At 39.2% G+C, this 21,692-nt stretch overlaps 1 protein-coding gene across 1 annotated transcript; it reads right to left on the bottom strand.

The window, feature by feature from the left end:
* Positions 1-340: 340 nt before the first annotated feature.
* Positions 341-21,660, bottom strand: PEX3 (peroxisomal biogenesis factor 3). Its single transcript, XM_054395038.1, has 12 exons — positions 21,588-21,660; positions 13,736-13,867; positions 12,329-12,410; positions 7,655-7,698; positions 6,329-6,453; positions 4,728-4,794; positions 4,575-4,629; positions 4,158-4,314; positions 2,641-2,711; positions 1,724-1,846; positions 1,004-1,100; positions 341-604 (listed from the first exon to the last, which is right to left on the bottom strand). The coding sequence occupies exons 1-12, from the start codon at positions 21,658-21,660 to the stop codon at positions 521-523; spliced, it is 1,110 nt and encodes a 369-aa protein (XP_054251013.1). The 3' UTR covers positions 341-520.
* Positions 21,661-21,692: the final 32 nt, after the last annotated feature.

The raw sequence follows: 21,692 nt of genomic DNA, 5'->3' as shown, positions 1-21,692 counted from the left end.
CCAGCTTGATCAAGAGAAACCTGCGTAGGTTGGCAAAGGCTTTCTGAAGAAAAAAAGTTGGAAAAGCAATGGAAGTTAAGGAAGAAAAAGTTTCCTTTATAAAGATAAACATTTGGGAGGAGAAGAAGAAAGAAGCCTTACTTCATTTCACCAAGGTGCTATTCTTAGATCACTATCATTAGTTTGCTCCAAAACTTAGATACCCCAGGCCAACAAAGGGGTTTAGTAACTTCTTGTAATACTGCCACCAGATGCCTTTCAGAAGCAATAAAAATAAATTAATTATGAAGAGTTTCACCACTTTTTAATAGAAAAGTCTCTACATACAGTGATTCTTTGAAGAAGAATATTTTTAATGGATGTTTGAAACAATTCTGTTAGAACAAATATGGGTTTGCACCCACTTTTTTCAGAATGTTCTTGCAGGTCTACCACCCCCCCATTATAAAATGAACCTGTCTCATCAGTAGTCACAAGGAGTTTGCTATAAATACATGATCTATTCCTGTAAATGTGCAATTCATTTCTCTAATTGCTGAGGTGTACTAAAAGCTTCATAAACATTAGCAGCAAAATCTTTCACTTGTTCCATCATCAACAGGTCCTGGAAGAAATTCAAAGAGGAGACTGATTAAGCAAACAATACCCACCACTGTTCTGGCTTTGCTTCAGTACATAATTCATCAAGAGAAAAGCACCTGGCACTGCCACAGACAAGTAACTAAAATTTCTTGGTTTTGAAATGATTATGAGCAGAACTGTCAGTAGAAACAAGGCAGGAAACATTATTGTGCTCTGCCCAGGTTAGCAGAGGGAAGAGGTTCTAGAAAAATAGCATAGTTTTGGAAGACATAAATTTACAAAAGGTTTAAGTTATACCAATTGTTTCAACTTATGTTTTAAAGCCACTGACATTAAAACAGAACAAAGCACACCATTAAAAAAAATACTACATTATTTTCAAAATTTTACTTGGAATATTTAAAATAAGCAACATTCTTACCTGAACAAAATGACTGGGTGTTTCACTGCATACTGAATGGATCTGTCCATTGATTATTGGTATTATCTTGGCTAAAGGAAGACTGACACCAGAAAGACTAGAAAAGAACAAAAAATACTGACCTAGACCTGTTCTGATATTAGTAAAATCCACTAAATTGTGACTATTACAATTCCAGGTAATTGCTGTTTCAAAATTGAGAGCTGAAAGACAAACTAAAAAGTACAGCTGAAGAGCTTCCCTCCCTCCCCCCCCCCCCCCCCCCAAGTCTTCAATTTAATATAGAAAAATAGCAAAGCAAATTTCAATGGGTGTTCCTATTAGGCACAGTTTCATACTTGTTTCTCATGCAAGAGAAATAGAGTTTAGCGGGAGTCTTCACATCTGCATGTGTGTAAGTGGTTGTTAAATTCTCAGGTAGAAGGTAGTCTGCTTGTACAGTGTTCAGGCAAAGACTGGAAAGTCTAGGTCTGGTTTCTACTTCTGGATGTGCAGGCAATGATGGGAAAGATACCTCATGAAAATTCTAGCAAAACACACAGTACTCCTAAATTGTCTAGATGACTGAGGTGAGAAGGCTGCATTTGTTCTTGAAGAACAAGAAGCAGAACTTTCTGCATGAGAACTTCAGTAGGCAGGAAAATCAACAGCGTTTTTCCAGAATTCACTGTGAATCCAAAGCATTATTCACATGGCAACCACAACAAAAGAAAATATTACCTATTTACAGAGCCATTCCGAGAGAGGTCCTGTTTGGTTGGTCTAAAAAACTCTGCCATATTGTCCAGTAGTCGACTAAATCCTCTGTTTAAGCATGTGCTCAAAACTGTACTGAAGTCTGGACTGAAGAGAAAAAAAAGGAAAAAAGTTTTGATTCCTGTTTTTTGTTGTTTGTTTGGTTTTGGTGTTTTAAAATTTCCTTCCCCCCACCTCCAAACTACAAAATCCTGCAAGTATTTAGTGTTACAGATGTCCCTCCCCTAAGGGAGGATGTGTGACCCAGACAAGGCCGTTAGTTTAACCACTTCCAAGAAAGACCAGGTCCCCAATAACTCTGTAACACACCTGAACTCAACATTACTAAAACCCAGATAAATCTAAAGCATTCTTCTATTCTCTCTCTAACTAATAACTGGCAGCTAAATTTTAAGAATAGTTTGGTTCCATCTGGTTCCTTCATGTTTACCACAGAAGCCTCACTTCGGTAGCTCCTCTGGTAAAGGATGCATACAATCACTCTCATAACCATGCACTAAAATAAATTCTGATAAGCTAAAACTGGTGTTAATTTTATCAAAGCAAGTAAATCCAATAAAATTACTCTCAATTTACCCCATTTGAGCAGAAGAGAAGCACCCCTCTATTTCTGTGTGACTACAGAAAAGGTAAGGAAGAAATAAGGGGGTCTGATGGGAAAGCACATCCTGGGCCTCCCATTAAGGCAGGATTGTTTCTTAAGAGTTTGAGCTCTCAAATCTTGAAAATCTCAGCTTACAATTACTGAATATAAAAATATAATGCAGCAAAGTGGTCACATTTCACAAATGAAGGTAGACAGCTTCTGATACAGTAATTGTCTTACATGAACAACAGTTCTGAGGGGGAGTTTACTACAAATACAGGACATTTCTCTATACCTTTCTAGCATATCTCTAGTTTCATTAAGTAATTTAATTGTAGTGACATCTCTTTCTGTGAGTCCACAGGCCTAGAAAAAGCAAAGACAGGCACTATTTAGTAAGAAATCCATTGGCAAATATAAGGATTAAATAGATACTTTGTACCACGGAATTAAGATGTGTAAATGAAGTCTATTTAAAATAAAAGACTTATTGTCATGAATGAGATTCTTTATAATTTATGTTCTAATTTTCCTTTTAAACGATCACTGTAGGATTTAAATTTCCTTTTTTTACCTAAAAACAGTACTAGCAGGAAATACCAGACTAACTGAGCAAAGTGTTCTTTCTGCTTCTGACCTCTGAAACTAAAATAAGGCCTGCATATCATCTTCAGTAAAAGAGCTAAATGCATGTAGCTAATCACTGAAGCCTAAGTTTCTTCTCTATACTAGTGTAATACCAAGTCAAGGATGAGTTTTCTTCAACCTGTTGTGTTGAGACAAATGCCTTTAGAAAAATCACTGTAATGTTACAACTGAGAGTAGAGACACCTTTCTCTTCACTCCTGCTCATTTTCCAGCCCAAAACAACAAAGGACTCCAGCACACAATCACCTTCTTGTGCATCAGCCAAGATGCTACAACTGTCCGTGATCTTTGCTGGTACACAAGTGCAAAGTAATGCAATTTAGCTAAGGCTGAGTGTGTTAGTTGAAGACTGTGCCTTTAAAATTTTCCACAGATCTTGAGCAGAAAGTAGTAAAAATGTAAATAAATCACTATTGGGTGTAAGAAGGAAAATAAATTATTATCTAAACAATCCTATTGGAGGGATCTCCCATAAGATCTTGTTCCCAAAACAATCTTTCTCTTCTTGCTTCTTCACTGGGGGAGATGCTAACAGGCTTTGCTGACCTTGACTGCATTGTTTTGTCTGGTATTAACTTTCTCTGCTTCTCTCTCTTCCTTTTGTACAGGAAGGGGGGGGGGGGTCAGGGGAAAGCAGGGAGGTGGGAAGCCATCACAGCTTCTTCCCCGGTCTTTTGGCCAGGAGGGGTCCTTGTGCTGTCTGTTAATTGTAAATTCTTGAAAATATTGTAAATACTGTATATTTGTACACATTCATTGCATTCCATTGGAGATTGTAGTTTGGCTTGTAAATACAGCTCCATTTGCTTCCAAACTGAGCTAGTGTGGCAAAGTTAATGTTGGGGGGGAAATTCCAACGCACCCCACTGAGTCAAGCTGCATTGTGCTACAGTGTATGTCACAGGCTAAAAGCAGTAACTGGGCTGTGTGTTCCTGAGCTCAATGCCGACGTTCCGAGGATCACACTTGTTTTCAGTCAAATCTGAACAAAGAACTTTGCCTAGATTGAAGAGATATGGTCACTTGATTTATGATGGAAGAGGCATCACTGTTTGATACAGATAGCGTGATACAACCAGATAACTGTTATGGACCCTTCCCTCCCCAAAACAATCAAAAAAGGCAGAATAAAAAAAGGTAGATGAAAGAAACTGAAACTAGTACCTGAGTAGCCAGGGGGTTTTCTTCATCTGGCATCAGATAATGACATAAGGGAGAGTAAGATTCAATCTGATCTGAATCCTTATGTTCCACTGCTTCCCTGATATCTTTAAGTTTCTGTTCCAGCTCCAGAAGAGATAGGGTGTGCTTAAGGGAAATACTGGAAAGGAAAAAAGTCTACAGTGTTGATTGCAAAGTGAATAATGACGCTCTGTCCTCTTAACAAAAACATTCACAAGTAATAGGATCCCAGTCTGCTAGATTGGTTTGCACTGGCAGACAGCTTGCTATAATAGAAACATTGTTTTGGAAGAAGTCAGTGTGCCTTCCTTTGTATCTATTCCAAGAAAAATCATTGTTTTGAGAGCAGTCATCACAACAAAGATTAAAAGCTAACCACCAAAAATGAGAGACTCTTACCTTCCAAAAACTTTATGCACAGCTTGTTTGACAATGGTTATCAATTCAGTCAGTCCTAAAACAAGAAAAGTGTCAAAATCATTCTAATGATTTCCCAAGTCCAGAAAAAAGCAGCTTTTTATAAGTGTAGCTAGCTTAAAATGAGCATCATACCATCTCCTAAAAGGTGCTGAATACTTGATAAATATTGCTGCTGAACTTCAGGTGGAGCTAGTGGTGTCTGTGAGGGAAAAATAATAAAGTGTTCTGTGACATGTCAGCAAGAGAGAACAATGTAAAAATAATTTCAAACCTGTTGTAACCAATTTCCTTAATCTTCATAATCCCCTGCAACAGATGGATTCCCCTATTCTCACACAACTCTCTATCTTCTGACTCTCTTCCTGTCATCAGCCTATGGATCTTGCCATTCTTCAGTACTATACAGATTTCTCTTCCACCTTCAGTGGCACAGAAACATCCTTCACTTTTCATAAATAGAAAAATGTCTTCAAAACCAGCACTGCAGGGGAAACTGCACCCTCCACTACCCCAAAAATTAAACCTAGTGGAAGAGAGCATTTATGCTCAACCCTAACAAAAGCCTATCCAATGGAAAAGCAGCTTTCAAGAACTGAGACAAGATTCCAATTTGCTCCAGCAAAGTGCCTCAGAGTTGGCTCTGACATCCTACTTCGCTACTGGAAAAACAACAGAAAAGAAACGTTTCTAGTCCGTACTCATCTTGCCCTTTAAAAAACAAACCAAACAAAAAACACCCACTTCTTCAGGTTTCACAAAATTAAGCATGACCTCCATCAACTCTGGCCTCCCCCAATGAAGTTCTTCTCAGACCTGCCCTGACATGCTGTTCCTTGACTCACAGCAGGAGCTATCACAGGAGACATATGTTGACTAATCAAAGTTTGTATGCATTATTTTCAGATGAGCTGTCCAACAATTTGCAAATCTTACTCTGTGCCATGGGTACTTCCTTCCTGTGGGATTCATCTATTTTTAATAAGCAACTGTACGAAAAATTTCTTTACCAAAAGAGTGATCAGGCCTTGTAACAGACTGCCCAGGGAGGTGGTGGAGTCACCACCCCTGAAGATGTTCAAAAGCCATGTAGACATGGCAGTTTGGGACATGGTTTAATGACCACAGTTATGTTACATCAACAGTTGGACTTGATGATCTTTAGAGATCTTTTCCAACCAAAGCAATTCTATGATTCTACAGAAGCAAAACTCAAAAGCCTTCTTCCTTGCTTGGGCCCACCAACAGACATTTAAGATAAATGGCCTTTTGGAGCTAAACAAAATAGTCAAAATATCACAGAAAACATTTTTCTTCTTTAACCCTAGGAAAATGTAACTGGGGCAGTGGATGTATGTGCTAGGAAGACCTAAGCACATACACACATTTGCATACCTACCTTGGATTATTCACACAGTATTACTGTTTCACAAAAAAATTAAAAGCAAATAAATTATTGTGATGTTTAGATATGAAGTAACCTTTAAGCAATAAAAATGCAGACAAAAGGTATTCTTCAATATTGCTAGTATTTTGTGAAGTAGCAGTATCACCATCCAAATTTAGAGGCTATTAAAACACCAATATATCTTGCTTCCAGTAATGCTCCCACTCTTACAAGAGCTCTTAGTTTCATTCTAAAACATTAAACTATGCTCTTTTTATCCACCACTAAATAACCCTTTCACTTCTGAGAGAGTGGTAATTCTACCTTTAAAACAAAACAAGGAACTTACCGTGCCATTTTTGCAGAGTGCAGCATTATCTAGGTAGATGTAACCGCCAATAATATTTAACTGGACTCTCAAAAGGACTACTAGCATACAGGTACTATATACAGCTACAATGCTTCTTGTGAAACCTTGAAAAGAGACAACAAAATAACTTCAAAGTCAAAGAAATAAGGGTGAGCCAAGGAGGAAGAGTGCTCTCCAAGACCCAAGAAGGGCTGATGATTTTTATATACAGTCACGTTTCTCTCACTGGTTGTCATGACACACGTTTTTCACAACACACACCCAAGATGGTCATGAGTCTAATATGTGCTGGAGCTTACATCTAAACTATCTCATTTAAAGTCCTATAATTTTACATATTGCACAAGCTATTTTGGGGGAAAAAAAATACACAAGTGGCTCCAGAAGGAAAATGGATGTACTGTCAAATCATCTTTCTCCAGTAGGCCAGGAAATGAACGCAGTATGCTAGCCCTCGTCATGCAATTAAGGCACAGAAGGTGTAACAGTGTTTTGGGAAAAAAAGTAACCTAAGGCAGGAGCAGCTAATATCTAAAGAAAGAAAATTATAACAAACATCAGCTATCAGCCACTAGGCAACAGAGGATGTCTGAAAGAAATGACATGAATAAATACAGATGAGTGCGGAGTACCAAGAACAAGGATAAGAATGAGCTAGATCAAAATTAGGATCCTTAAAGGTGTTGTGAAAAAGACAAAACCAAAACAAAGACAAAACCAGGGGGGTGGTAGGGATAATAAATGGTACCAAGGAATCTAAAGTAGTAAAAACAGCTCAGTACTATTTCACTGCATGATTATCTGACTTCACTATTCTTTCTTCTTTTCCACTGCTTCTATCAGCCAATAACTAAGATGAAACAAAGTGTTCATAACCACTGCTACAGTGGTTCTCTCCAACAGGCCTGAAAAGAGGAAACAGCATGCTGTGTGAGGGATGGCCTACACTGCTGATGGATGTTTTCTGTTAGGTTCAGTATAGAACTTCCTGCAAAAATAATTTGATTTTTCTGTGATGGCACAGAAAGTTCTCACAGAGCTTTCATGCAGGGTAGCATGAAGGCCACTAAAATTCTTCACCTGGATGTCTGAGCTTCTTACTTCCTTCAAGGCTATGAAAAATTCTATCATGAGCAGCTTTTGGGAGGAGGAGGGCAGGGAGCGGGTTTACCATGTAGCGTGTTACGCTGTATTCATATCTACTGAAACAACCACCTAGTGTTAAGTGTGCATTTAAAAGGGTATGAGAGACATTTTACATTTATGATCAGGATTATGCAGATGGAATCTTTCATTTCTACTTACTTATTATCTTTAAATCCTCCCATATTTCTAACTTGTTTGTTGGCCTGTGGAGGAAAAAAAAAAAGGAAATAGTAAACATTAAAAAGTTTACTTTCCCTGGAAATCAATAAATGAAATAGCTCATTTAGCAACGTTAATTATTCAGAACAGATTCTACATTGATTTACCTCATGCAAGAAGGGAGTATATAGCCAAAACACTACAAAGTCACAGAAAAGATATAAAAACTTTAACATATAAGTGTAGTATCTAGTGATGCCAATTACACACTTGTATTATCAATTTTGAGCTACTACACTAAGCAGTCAGAAGTAGTCCACTGATGGGACAATGTCATCTTTCCTGGGGCCTCGATCCTCTGTATACTTAATTCAGACCTTTCTATATCCACCTGTGCATAGTAAACACAGGATCAGAATTTCAACATCTTATTTTCTTGTAAGATTTACCACTACCTGATGTGGTTTAGGTTTGATCATCGAACACAAAGAGCTCATGACCATCTGTTGAAAAGTCTTATGCCATCCACACAAGCACAATCTGATCTTTTTCCTTTTGTTGAGGTGCGTTTATCGACCTGATCAATTCCCAAAATGTTATATATTCTGCAATCAAAAGAGCAAGGCTGTGGAGTGTGCAGATACTCCTGAACCATCTAAGGTACATAACTACTATTCAGAAGTAATGTTAGCAATATAGCAGCAGTAGCAGAGATAAGAGCAAGCTAATCATCCAAAAGGTTTCCAGACGCTCTGGCCTCTGTAAGCATTGTCATTAAAGAACGGCTACTGTATCCATGATGGAGGAAATACACTGGGAAAGTCACTTACAGAAACATTTCTTAGGATCAGAATTAATGCTTAAATATTTAGGGCAGATAGTTCAGATTAACCTAGACTTTTCAGTAACCTGGTTTGTAAAACATAATACACTTTTCACCCGAAATCACTTCTCTTTGCAGGCACAACACAGGCACTCTGCATTAGTTTGACTGTTGTATCACTTGCATAATCAATGAATTTCTAAGCTCACTGCTATCAAATAATATAAATGAACAGATATAATCTACTATGAAGTCTACAATTCCAAAAAGTGAAGAGACAGATTAAAGAAAGGAGAGCTGAAAGAGATACAGGAATCCATGGCACATACAGAAAGAGTTTACACATTTTTTGCAAGCTAAATCAACAGTTTTAAAAGCTAAAGCAAAACAAAGATGGTTAAAACAATAGAGCAGTATTTCTATAGATTAAAAAAAAAAAAAGTAACATGGCTCAAAATGGCATCTTTGCTTATAAGTGGAAAGTTTTCCATCCTAAGTGAAGAGAGCCAACTACACTTCCACCAATTCTGTCAAAACATTTTCTAGAGTTCATGCTTACAAAGTTTCTCCTCACAACATAAGGCAAGAGCCAGGTGACAGTTTCATTCTGCAAGTATTAAGCCTAGCAGTGGAAATGGTTTTCAACTGTCATCTGCCGCAATTTGCTGAGACTCAGCTGCTACTCAGAACTCAACTTTAGTTTCACACTTACTTGTAAAAGCATTACCTGCTATGGAAACCAAAGTCAATGGGAAAAAAAAAAATGGAATAAAGTTAACTGCTGAATAGATGTGAGATATGCAACATCTGCAAGGCTACAGCAGCAAGTACTTCATTTTGTTGAAATACATGGCTTTGAAATGAGGACAGTGCAAGAACATCTTGTGTGCCTCTCCCTCTTTCAAAGTCTCTCACATAGACTGAGGACTTTAGCTTGCTCATACTCACAGCCTACCACTGGTCACCCCAAATTACTAAAACAGTGTAAAAGGGTTTTTAAGTTAAGGAAGTGAATGGATTTTAAGTTCAAGGAGTTTGCCCTAGCCATGACACGATCTGTAACACATGATAATAGAGATCCGTAACACGTTAAGTCCTAACACAGATTATGTGAGATAAAGAAAACACCTCTTCAGGGACATTAAGAAAGGTAAATCTCCACATCTATTCTTTTGTTTATGCAACAATAAGGGTGTTCAAACCGCTGGAGCAATTTGATTCATCTTCTCAAATGGAAGTGGAAAGAAAACAAATCTAAACCTCCATGTGTAGCACAAGGATGCAGAGCTTCTTCAAAGACTCACTTCAAAGTGGAATGTGCCCTCAGGGCATCATCAGTGCCTTCCCAGATCCTTTTCTACACTGTCAGTTCAAAAGGTTCAAGCATCTAGTTAAAACTTCCTCAGCATAAGTCAATAAAGGAAACAACAAGGCAAAAACTCTGCTCTAAGATACACTCCAAATGGATGGCCATGCTTACAGGATATTGCATATAACCAGCACTTAAAAACAATACTTGTTTTCAGAAATGCACAGCAATATCATCCTCCTCACAGGCAAGCTTAGGAAGTGTGGGTTAGATGAATGGACAGTGGGGTGGATTGAAAACTGTCTGAAAGATAAGAGCTCAGAGGGTCAGTGGCTCAGAGTCTAATTGGAGGTCTGCAACAAGTGATGTTATCCAGGGGTCAGTGCTGGGTCCAGTCCTGCTCAACCTAATCATCAGTGACCCAGATGCAGGGATGGAGTGCACCCTCAGCAAATTCGCTGATGACACATAACTGGGAAGCGTTGCTGACGCACCAGAAGGCTGTGCTGGCACCCAGAGTGACCTGGACAGGCTGGAGAGTTGGGCAGAGAGTAACCTTATGAAGGTCAACAAGGACAAGTGTGGGGTACTGCACCTGGGGAGGAATAACCCCCTCTACTAGTACAGGTTAGGGGCTGACTTGCTGGAAAGCAGCTCTGTGGTAAAAAACCCAGGAGAGCTGGTGGGTAAGACATTCACCATGAGTCAGCAATGTAGCCTTGTGGCCAATGACATCCTGAGGTGCATCAAGAGGAGAGTGGCAAGCAGGTCAAGGGAGGTTATCTTCCCCCCCTACTCTGCCTTGGGGAAGCCTCATCTGGCATACTGTGTCCACTTGCGGGCTCTCAAGTGCAAGAACAGGGAACTGATTGAGAGGGCACAGCAGAAGTCTACAAAGGTAGAGGACTAGAACATCTCTCTTGTGAAGAACGGCTGAGGGACTTGGTGGGGGATCTTATAAATACTTAAAACATGGGTGTCAGGATGATGGGGCCAGTCTTTTTACAGTGGTACCCAGTGACAGGACAAAAGGTAACAGGTACAAACTTGAACATATGAAGTTCTACCTAAACAGAAGGAACTTCTTTACTTCAAGGGTGGTAGAGCACTGGAACAGGCTGCCCAGAGAGGCTGTAGAGTCTTTATCTCTGGAATCATTCAAAGCCTGCCTGGATGCCATCCTGTGCAGCCTGCTCTAGGTAAACCTCCTTGTCAGGGGATTGAAAGTAGATGACCTCCAGAGGTCCCTTCCAACCCCTATCATTCTGTGATCATCAAAAAGTCTCACCTCCCTTTTCACTGGGATTACTGGAATTCAGAAATATGTCACCACACCTGTAAATGGTTTCAAATAGTCAAGCTAGAGACACCAGATATATTTGGATAAACAAATGCATGCTACTGAGAACAAACTAAGGCATTACAAATCCTGACGACTGAACAAAGGTTACAGACCTTTTTAGACTATTTTGCTATACAGTACAGAATATAAATCTGGTGATCCATAAGGTCGCTTATTCATTCAGGTTAATTCATAACTCTATGACAATTGCATTAAATATTCCACTAAAAGTAACTTTTCCTAATTTCTTGCTGCTTGAGGAAATTAATGTGTGATTACAGTTGCAAATTCTCAGATAACCTATTATAAAAGCATTTTTCAGGTTGTAACTCCTACTTTAAATATCACAGTTGGTTGCCTTGTTGTGGGAGTTTCTTAGCTGAAAAAAGGACAGTGACTGGATAGTCAATCTATTAACTGCTGGACAGCTGAAGTTATAGCTATATAAATAAGCTGGTGGGAGGTAAACTAGAAAGGCAGTCTAGAGTGAGTCAGAAACCCTGTGTTAACTGCCCACATAACACTTCCATTGTGCCAAATACCAGGCAGTTTACTCTACTTTTAAGGTATGCTGTTATGCACTTTATGCATTTTAAAATAGGCTTTTTGTTCCTGCAGTTGTAAGGAAACCAAAGGGAAGCATTCCTCTGAATGTATGAAATGGCCGTATCTCTTCTACTTCCAAAAATCCCAAACAAACAAACAAATCAACATAAAACCAAACCAAACAACTCTAATAGCTTACATCCATTTGCAACCTCATCTTCGAAACTTTCTACTACTATTCATGTCTGATCTTGATGAGATTACATAACCATTTTCGCAAACATAGTATCAACAACTCAGTGAAGCTACTATGTCCTGTTCAAGAGAAGACTAGATCCTCTAAGTACTTTTATCTGCTTATAAGCACTTCAACAAAAAAAAAAAAAACAAAAAAAACCCCAAACCCCACATGGTTCTCAGTGCAGCATCTTAAATGATTATCTCTTGTAATGTTTAGAAAATGCCAGCCATATCTATCAAAATACACCTAAAATGACACAACAAAAAATTACATAGTATTTAAAAACAATTTAAATGCCTCAATGGGACACAAAACCAGACTCCTGGATGTTTTCTACATTATAAATACATAATTTGAACCTTTATCTTGTGATCCAAACAAGTAATCTTTAACAGTTAACAAAACAGTCTTACCTATTTTTAAGAAGAGATGTGAGAGACTCAGAATTTAATTGATGCATTAAGGCATCCCTCAGTGTTGGAAGCATTGACAGCACTGTTATTAAAAGAAAAAAATAATCTGTCAACATAAAAAATTAAATAATCAGAAACCTTTCTATCCCCAGTTATTGCCCAACAGCTGCTGTACAATGTAAATCCCAGTGTGCAATAGGCAAACAGAAGAGCAAACTTGTGAGTACTCAGAATTGCAATTACCTGCATGCTGCTTGGGAGTTTGGGCACAATGCTGCCCTTAGCTGGCTACATGTCCTTGTTGGCTCCAGATGCAGATGTGTACTCACACTTTGCATATCTGCATATACTTATCTTCAACTGCCCAGAACAAATCTGGTGAAAATCTACAGTTCCATTTCTATAATTGAGAAGAGTAAGATCTGAAGTTCGTCTTTTCCCTTGAACCAGAGGAAGCCATGTTTTAAAAAAGAAAAAGCTGGTGGGAAAAAATCCTTTTCTTCCAGAATATTCAATGCCCAATTTGTTCTTACATGATGGGAAAGCATGCACAGAACCTAATAAATACTAAGAATGAAATTATGAAAAATCTTGACAAGAATGCATGGTGTCAGACAGAAGGTATTTTGTACAATGAAGCTTTGCAAAATGAAAAAGACGAAAATTAAATAGAGTATTTCAGGTCAGGATAACAGTGCACAGAATGCATTTGCAGCCATCCAATAAGCCATTACAAATGTCAACATGAGAAGAAAATGCTGCCCAGTTTGTTTCATAGAAAGTTTTTGAATGGCCTGCATTTACAAGAATGACAAGGATTTTGTTAAACTCTACCCTATCATCAGTCCAAAAATCCAAAGACCAATGATATAACAACACACACTTTAAATTTTTCGCTCCCCTGCTAGCCAGGTACCTTTTAACTGTTCAGATGCAGGGACCTAATAGGCTGATGTTCTTCACAGTTGTAAATACAAATTACCTACCAAGCTCTCTGTGTAGCTCACAAACAACATGCTATAAGAAGATAATCAGAGAATGGTTTGAGTTGGAAATCCTGCTATAAAGTCAGTATTGTTTGAATCTGGGTGTTTTTTCACACCTCAATACCACACACAGTTCAGGACAATACAGGAAGAATCTTGGAAGTGACAAAAAAATTGCAACCTGCATATATATTTGTATACATTATATTCAAATCAAAGCTTAAGAGGACCCCTACAATTCCCTTCAATCTCCGTTCTTCAGATTTTGGTTTTATTATGCAAAATTACTCTAGTTATGCACTAGTATTTAATTAAGATTTTACATTTTCCTGCATTTCTTATTCCTATATCCTGCCAATATGTAGCATAAATCCCCAAATCATTCCACTTACTAAAACCAGTAACTATTTCCTTATCTTACCTGTCATATTGCATGTCCTTTGATTGCTTTCAAAGTGATACTGCCTTCGTGCTTGGGCAATGTATTCAGCTGCCTCTTGTTCTTGGATTTCTCTGATTTTCTTCTGCCCATATTTTCCCAGTAAATAGACTCCTACAGAGAGATTTCCATATTAAAAGCCTTAAAAATGTGAGGAAAGCACCTTCAGACTATTTCTTCAATTTTAAATGCTAAGGGTGGTGGGTTTTTTTGAGGATATGTCTTGAGTATTGTAATATTCAGAAATTATGTTTTCAAAATAAACTAAAATGCCAAGGGCAGCAACATGAAACAGGATAAGAAACATTCCTGAGAAGAGGTATCTTACATTTACTCCTGTCCCAACACATGTCCCTTTGAAGCGTCCCCCAACTGCTCTTCCCACACCACCAGGAGTTCAGAGATCTCTCCAGGCTGCCTGCAGCCCTCTTCTCATTTTTCCTATCTTGTTTTCCTTTCCTAAGCCATTCCTCAAGATATTATTACATGTTCTAGACTTATCTTTTGCAATTTTTCCTGCTGTAAGGTGCGTTGCATTTATTTCTCACCCTTCACTCTGGGCTTCTCATAACACCTCCGGTGTACCAAGTTTGTTTGCTGCCTCCTGTATGCACTGTATGCAGTAGTTACCTATTTAGGTGCATAACAAGTTCTCTTCATGTTCTCTCATGAAACAATTGTGGGGTGGGGAAGGGAAGAAACCAAAGCAGAAAAGACTGTTGTACAAATTGATCATCTTCTATCTACCAGGCAGCAATTCCCCAAGTACTCAAAAGTACTGTCACCTCTGACTCTGTCAAGTTGATGATGGTACACAGAAGAAACGTGAGTATCAAATTAAGTCTTTGTTTTTCACTACCAAGCACTTTCAAAAGTCATATACACAGAGCTACAAAGTTTTCTTCAAAGTTCAATTTTCACCTTTAACAGTTAGTATCTGAACGAATGAGGCATGTGACATTTGCTGAATGCTGAAAATTTTGTAACTATTTTTGTAAGCCAAATCCACACAAACTAAGAAAAAAACCCCACTAAATTCCACAAGATTTTCAATTCAGCTACATGTTTTAGGTCACTAAAATCTTTCAATGCATGCTCTAAAACTACCATCAGTATTTCAAAAGGCTTGTCAGTTTTATGCCCCAAAAGTTATGTCTGAAAAAAAAAATCCAGCTATTCATATTGGCATTACATTTTCTAATAGGCCACTACAAGCCAGACCAGTCTGGAACAACCATGATCACTTCCATTTGCTTCCCAAAAGCCTCATAAAATAAAAATGGGGAAGACACTCCCCTGCTTTAGCCTTCATGCAGATTGACCATTCACCATGTAGAATCGTTGAATAGTTTGGGTTGGATGGGACCTTTAAAAGTCAACTAGTCCAAGCCCCCTGCAGTGAGCAGGGACATGTTTAACTAGATCAGGCTGTTCAGAGCCCTGTCCAACCTGATGTGGAATGTTTCCAGAGATCAGGCATCTACCACCTCCCTGAGCAACCTGTTTCACCACCCTCATTGTAAAACATTTCTTCTTTATATTTAATCTAATTCTACCTTCTTTTAGTTTAAAATCATTACCCCTTGTGTTGTCACAACAGGCCCTTCTTCATGTCCTTCTTGTGCTGAGGGCTACAGAGCTGGACATGGTACTGCAGATGAGATCTCACCCCAGTGAAGTAGAGGGGAGAACTACCTCCCTTGACCAGATGGCCATGCTTCCTTTGAGCTCAGGATATGGTTGGCTTTTTAGGCTGCAATTACACATTGCTGGCTCCATTAGATTCATTCTCCCCATTAGATGCAAACTCTAATATTATGGTTCCATATACATAAAACATGATTTTGCCACTGTAAATCATCAACTGAGACGTCATAAGTAACAATCAGATTGTTTTTAAGAGAAAAAAATATCAGTTCCTGACAAGAATATGTACTTAGAATACAACTGTCAAAGTAATGATTTTTTTTCAGCTAACATACTGAAACAGCAATCATTTTATAGTACTAGCAAAAAATTTTTGAACACAAGATTTTTCCAATCATTTTATCTCATGGCATTTTTCACATTACATATTCATTTGTTTATTCTGCCCTCAACCCCCCCAAATAAATCCTTTAACTCCAAGTTTTGAAACAGAAATGTTGTAAGTATAAAAAAAAAGGACTCCTCCTGAAGGTACATGGGACACAGGCAGACATGCAACAACTGAAGAAGAATCATGTGCATGCCCTTGAGTGAAATGCTGGGGCAGTACCTTTATAATTAAGATTGAGACAGCTGATTGCTCAATACTCAATTGTTAAAGCTGTGTGATTACTCTGTACTAAGAGCTGCCACATCTCATGAGGGTCCAAAGTTGCATTAGCAGTCATCCAAATTTAATGAGGAGCTTCCAGAAAGAAATACTTATCTAAGATGATGCAACACCAGCTACTATTAGTCTTATTTCTCTCCCCTGAACTAAGCCATAACCTTGACTCCTTACTATAGCACATGTCACTTCCTCTAGTACAATTCTCACCTTTGGGAATGCCATGCACTAGAAGTTAACCAAGGTAAAAGTTACACCATCCACAAAGCCTATGCAAAACCAACAAAAGCATTTGGATGTCAGCCACCTGCCTCTGTTAGTAACTGCATGGCTTACAAGTACCTTTAAGCCTCCTGGAGGGGATAGAAGCTCACTTTGGAAATTCAGGTCTTGTCTGTGACCATGAACTTCTGCCCACTATTCACTGGTGCTGGAACACAACACCAACGCCTCTGCAATTTTCTGGCACCCAGGACATGACAAGGATCGGCCAGCATGGGAGAAGGTCTGCGTGCATGTTCACAATTTACTTCAGAATAACTGCCTATCTATATTGATATATGGAGCATTAATTCAGAAGACTTGAAAATAACACACACTTCTAAAAGGTCCAGGCTGAATTCATCTCATGAAAGTATCATCCCCTTGGAGTTGGAAACAGGACCAGAGAAAGCCACATCCATCCCAAGAATTGCCATAATGTCAAGTCACCTAAAGTACCTGTAAGAAACTAAATTGGCATTTTAAAAGCCTCTGTTGTTATAAATAAGCAAGGTGGACACCAACTTTTCATAGCAGCTAATAAAACTCGATTTTACATTTCAGCTTGGGACAGGAGGTCTCTAAAAACTGGCAGCACAAACATTTTACTTATGCCATCTTTATAATAGCTAAGCTATTATAAAGATGGGAAGTCATACTGAAGCTTTCCTATACATTCCATACAAGCCCTGGAATTAAGGAAATTCAGCAATAATGAAACTGCCCAAATGATGTCTACAAAAACTTTTTCTGCCTTCATTAAAATGTGAACTATGCAAACAACTATAGTCCCAGCAGTACTGATTCCTAAAGTTCAAAAGCAGGTCAGTGGTACAAAGTAGGACTTAAATCGCCTGGTAAGAAAACCTTCAGGTACAGTAACCTCGGTAAGGACCTTGAGCTACAATTGATACTGCTTTAAAATTGATCTACAGAGTGAAATGCACTTACATTTGTATTGACTGTCTGTGCTGGCTTTGGCTACAATAGTTAATTTTCTTCATAATGGCTGGCTTGGGACTGTGTTTTGGATTTGTGCTGCAAACAGTCGATAACACAGGGATGGTTCTGTTATTGCTGAGCAGAGCTTATAGACAGTCAAGGTCTTCTCTGCTTCTCCCCAGTGAGTGGGCTGGGGGTGCACAGAGTTGGGAGGTAACACAACTGGCACAGCTGACCCCAAATGACTAAAGGGATATTCCCTAATAGATGATGTCATGGTCAGCAATAAACTTACAGGGGGAGGTTGGGGGGGCAGGAGCCACTTCTTGGGGACTGGCTGGGCTTTCATCAATTGAAGGTCAGCAAATGCTTTCAACTCTGCATCACTTTTCTTCCCCGGCTCTTATCTTTTTATCCAATATTTACTTTTTTCCATGCTTCTTTTTCTTACAATTTATTATTATTGTTATGTATTAATTTTTAAAATTATCGAACTGGTTTTATCTTAACCCACGAGTTTTCTTATTTTGACCCTTCTGATTCTCTCCCCCATCCAGCTGGGGGTAGGGAGGAATGTGGATGTGCAGCTGTGTGGTTGCTGTTCAAATTTAAACCATGACACCGTTCTGCAACACTGGGAACACCAGAGGTCTACAATACCCATATCCTGTGGAAGCAACATTTTGATTCACCTGTTAATGAGAATTTGAGATAAGCATGTTCAAATTTGTCTCTGTAGCCTCTTTGGCTGTAGCATTGTGCAATCTCTTCCCATCTAAATTTAAGCAATGGAAGTAGCTTACAAAATCTGCAGGCCTTTACATATTCATGCCTGTGGCCTCAAACAGGTAGGGTATTTCTCAATGAAAGATATGGCTTACCTCTCCCTCAGCCCTTTCCTTTTTTCACAAGTGAAATGGAGATATGAGCAGATGGACAGGTAACTAGGAGGCATCAAGTTTTTCAAGAAACCTCTTTATATCCTTAACTAACCTTTACTCTTGCTGCCATACTGCTCTCAGAAATTATTAAAAAAAAAGGAAAACATTCAGTTTTAAGAATTCTGTTATGCAGAAATTGCACTGACACAGCGAAGCCTGCAGTTCTACAAGTTGTGGTTTGTCCTTATGTACAAGCAAGTTATTAATCAACTGACATACAATTGTCCCATTATGGTTGAAAACTATATTTAAAGAAGCCACTAAAACCTTATTCTCTTGGCCCTGAGTTCTACCAAAACCTATTTACTACCCCTGCACTCACCCACAAACCAAGACAACTTTCTTTGCTAAGCAGACTTCTGAACTGAAATGGTGGTTTTGCAAGTCCAAGGTTGCCACAGATTAAATTGAGCAATAATTCATTCACCACTGAAATCAGAACCATATATTGCAGACACACCCTGAACTTGCTCTTCTACTACAGCAAGAGAATTCAACAGTAAATCATGTTGTAATAGTCATTGAAAGCTGCCTTGAACGCTGAGCACCAAGACAAACTCCATTTCAAGGTAAATCTACCTATCCAAGTGAACAAAACATGTCCTCGTAGCTTCATCATGTTAGCTTTCTGCTTAAAATATTTCTAGTGGGTTTGATTCCAAAGCACCAGATTTTGCTTGACTGAAGAAATTTAAGCCTTTATAGTACATGATTTATAACACTTAAAGTATAGACATCTGAAGAAAGGATTTGCACAGTGTCTCTGCTAAGATGAGGTCTTCTCAATGCCACTCTATAACTAAGGGAAAATGATACCTATTTTAGTTGCTTTTCCCTCAGTTTGAACTTCCGTTTTATGAACTTCCGATCTTCAAAAGGAAGAAAAAGAAAATCTGTTGCTGTGTTGTGATTGACAGAAATTACACTAAGCATGACAGCCACTGATAACACACAAGGAATCCATCTCAGTAAACAGAGAAAAATCTACCAACTGACTTGGATTTTGGTGCAACAATTTTTCAGTAACATAACATTGTTACATGCTACCCATAATAATGTAGAGATTCTTCTGCACTGTCTAATGAATCATTAAATATTCACATTAATCTCTGACCATAAGCCAGTTAAAGACCAAAAATCATTAAACCCTGTAATGTCCCATTTTCCTTGTTATATCTTGCTTCCCAGAAAAATGCACCTATGGCTCTTAAAAAAATAAATTAATCAAACATCAGAGATGTAGATGCCAGCTGCTGGTATTAAATCAGCAAATTTGGATGCTTAAGTTGTTAATTCATTTCCAAATATTCTGTCTTCAAATAAAAGCAGTGATATAAAGTTGCATTCTACCTTTCAACATTAGCCAATATTTTTTTGAGGAGAGTCTGTTGTGGATATCAGAGTTCTGATTCATTGCTAGTAGCATCAGCATAGATCCTGGAGTTACTTTAAGGTCTGATCCACAGCTAATACGTAGATGGCCAAACAGTCACAAATCATCTGCTGAACAACTCTAACACAGAACTCTGCAGTAAATCCCTCTATCTGCCAGGGTGCCTTAAAATAACATGGTGGCAGCTAATGATGCTCTCCCTTCTTGTGGGTGCCCTGGTTTACAAATTTGTCTCAAATACAAAAAAAACAATTCTCTATGGAGTTCTCAATTACAACATGGCCTGAGGAAACAGATACTCGATCCCTGCTGCAGGCAACAACAGCGTAGTTCAGTATTTTTGGTAAGAAGTTGAAATTTATTGGACTGGTCATACTTTAAATGATTTGACTTTAGTCCCTGATTTTTAATGCTTGTTTTCAAGTGTACTTCATCCAGTCAGTAGCATTTTAGTTAGTTACACTGAACTGTACATAAACAGCACCAATCATAAGGGAAAAAGCTGCAATATGAAGATGGTCTGTGGGATGGCAGAGGGCTGTTTGCAGATGATCAACTGAGAATTTCAGGCTATGAGGACTGGAACGAACCACAACCTCCCTGATACCTGCCTCCCCACTTGAACACTGATCCACATCTACTAGCTAAAACTTAGACAACTGCTGTTTTCACTGTTCCCATTTGTCTGCTCATCACTCTCACAAAGACAGCAGAAAGGGAGGGCAAACAGCTTGCAGATTTCAGCATGGTATATTAACATGGTGGGTTCTAAGTGTGGTGGCTCAGAAACTGATAAACATTAGATTCTGCAGCACTTGCAGGGTCAGAAAACCTGCAGGGGGAGAAACTGTGGCAAGTACTCCAGTAGCCATTATAACCTAACCTATTATAGTGTATTAATTATCATTCTCTGGAAGGCAGAAGGAATTAATGCAGAACGGGTGCAAAGGACACAACAACCAAGGCAAGTCACAAGTATATATGCAAATCATCTTCACTAGAGACTTCACTTGACTAAAACACAATATGTACTGCAAAAACACTGTAGCCCTTAGTCCACACAAACTTTCTTTAGCAACTCTGTAACATTTAATTCTGCTTCATTTGCATAATGACTGAGCATGCAAAGACATGTCTACCTTTTGAGGAGTATCTAATCTTCAGCTGCACATATATGCATTTTATTATTAAACAGAAAGATTCGAAATATTATTTTAAATCCAGTTCTAACTAAAAATAACTCTATGTTAACTCCAGGAAAAGGAGGAGCTTACCAGACCATAACCACCCTACAGGTTAGACAAGAACCTTAAGGGAGAAAAACCGGCTTGAATAATTAATGTAAATCCTCCTCTCCAGTGAAGTTTTGTGTCTGGAGTTGGTTTATGTTTGGCAATCCACCGCAAAGCACAAACACTTTTAAAAACACAACCTTTCAGCCTCTGTCCTGAAAATAATACAGCACTCACCCTTTGCCCAGTTGTTTCAAACCAACACAAACACGCACCGTAAGAACCCCGAGGCACCCTGAATCCCTGTGTTTCAGGTCTTAATAGGCGATATGTAGCTTTTCATCCCTCCCTACAAGAAAAATCTTCCTGCCACCTGAGCTCCCCCAAAGGCGGTCGGTGGGTGCACTTGATGTCACCAGCAAGACGAAGAGCGGCTTCACGCCATCACGGAACTCCCTGCGCAACAGCCCACCGCCCACAACGGCAGCGATGTAGGACGAGCCGGGCCCGCTGCACTGCTGGGCCGGTCACGCCAGCGGCCGGCACCGGGACCACCCGGAGGCAGATGAGCTTTCCTGCCAGCGGAGAACCTCCCATAGCACCGGAGGTTCGCAGGGCGCAGCCTCTGAGGGAGGCTCTTCAGCGGGAAGCAGGAGCGTTTCAGCGACAGCGGGGAGGCCCAACAGCCAGCTTCGCGCCGAGCCCTATTACCACCCACCATGGGCGCTCGGCCTGGCTGCCAGACACTCACCACCCAGAAATGTGCCGAGGACGAGACACTTCTTCTTGTGCCGCTTGAGGAAACTCCAGAGCGACCGGAGCATCCTGCGCGCCTGGCCCGGCCGCCCCTCGCTTC

Source organism: Indicator indicator, chromosome 2, assembly GCF_027791375.1.
Source record: "Indicator indicator isolate 239-I01 chromosome 2, UM_Iind_1.1, whole genome shotgun sequence".
NCBI lineage: Eukaryota > Metazoa > Chordata > Aves > Piciformes > Indicatoridae > Indicator > Indicator indicator.
Note: the sequence above shows the minus strand (reverse complement) of the source record. Positions and strands in the feature narration are given on the sequence as shown.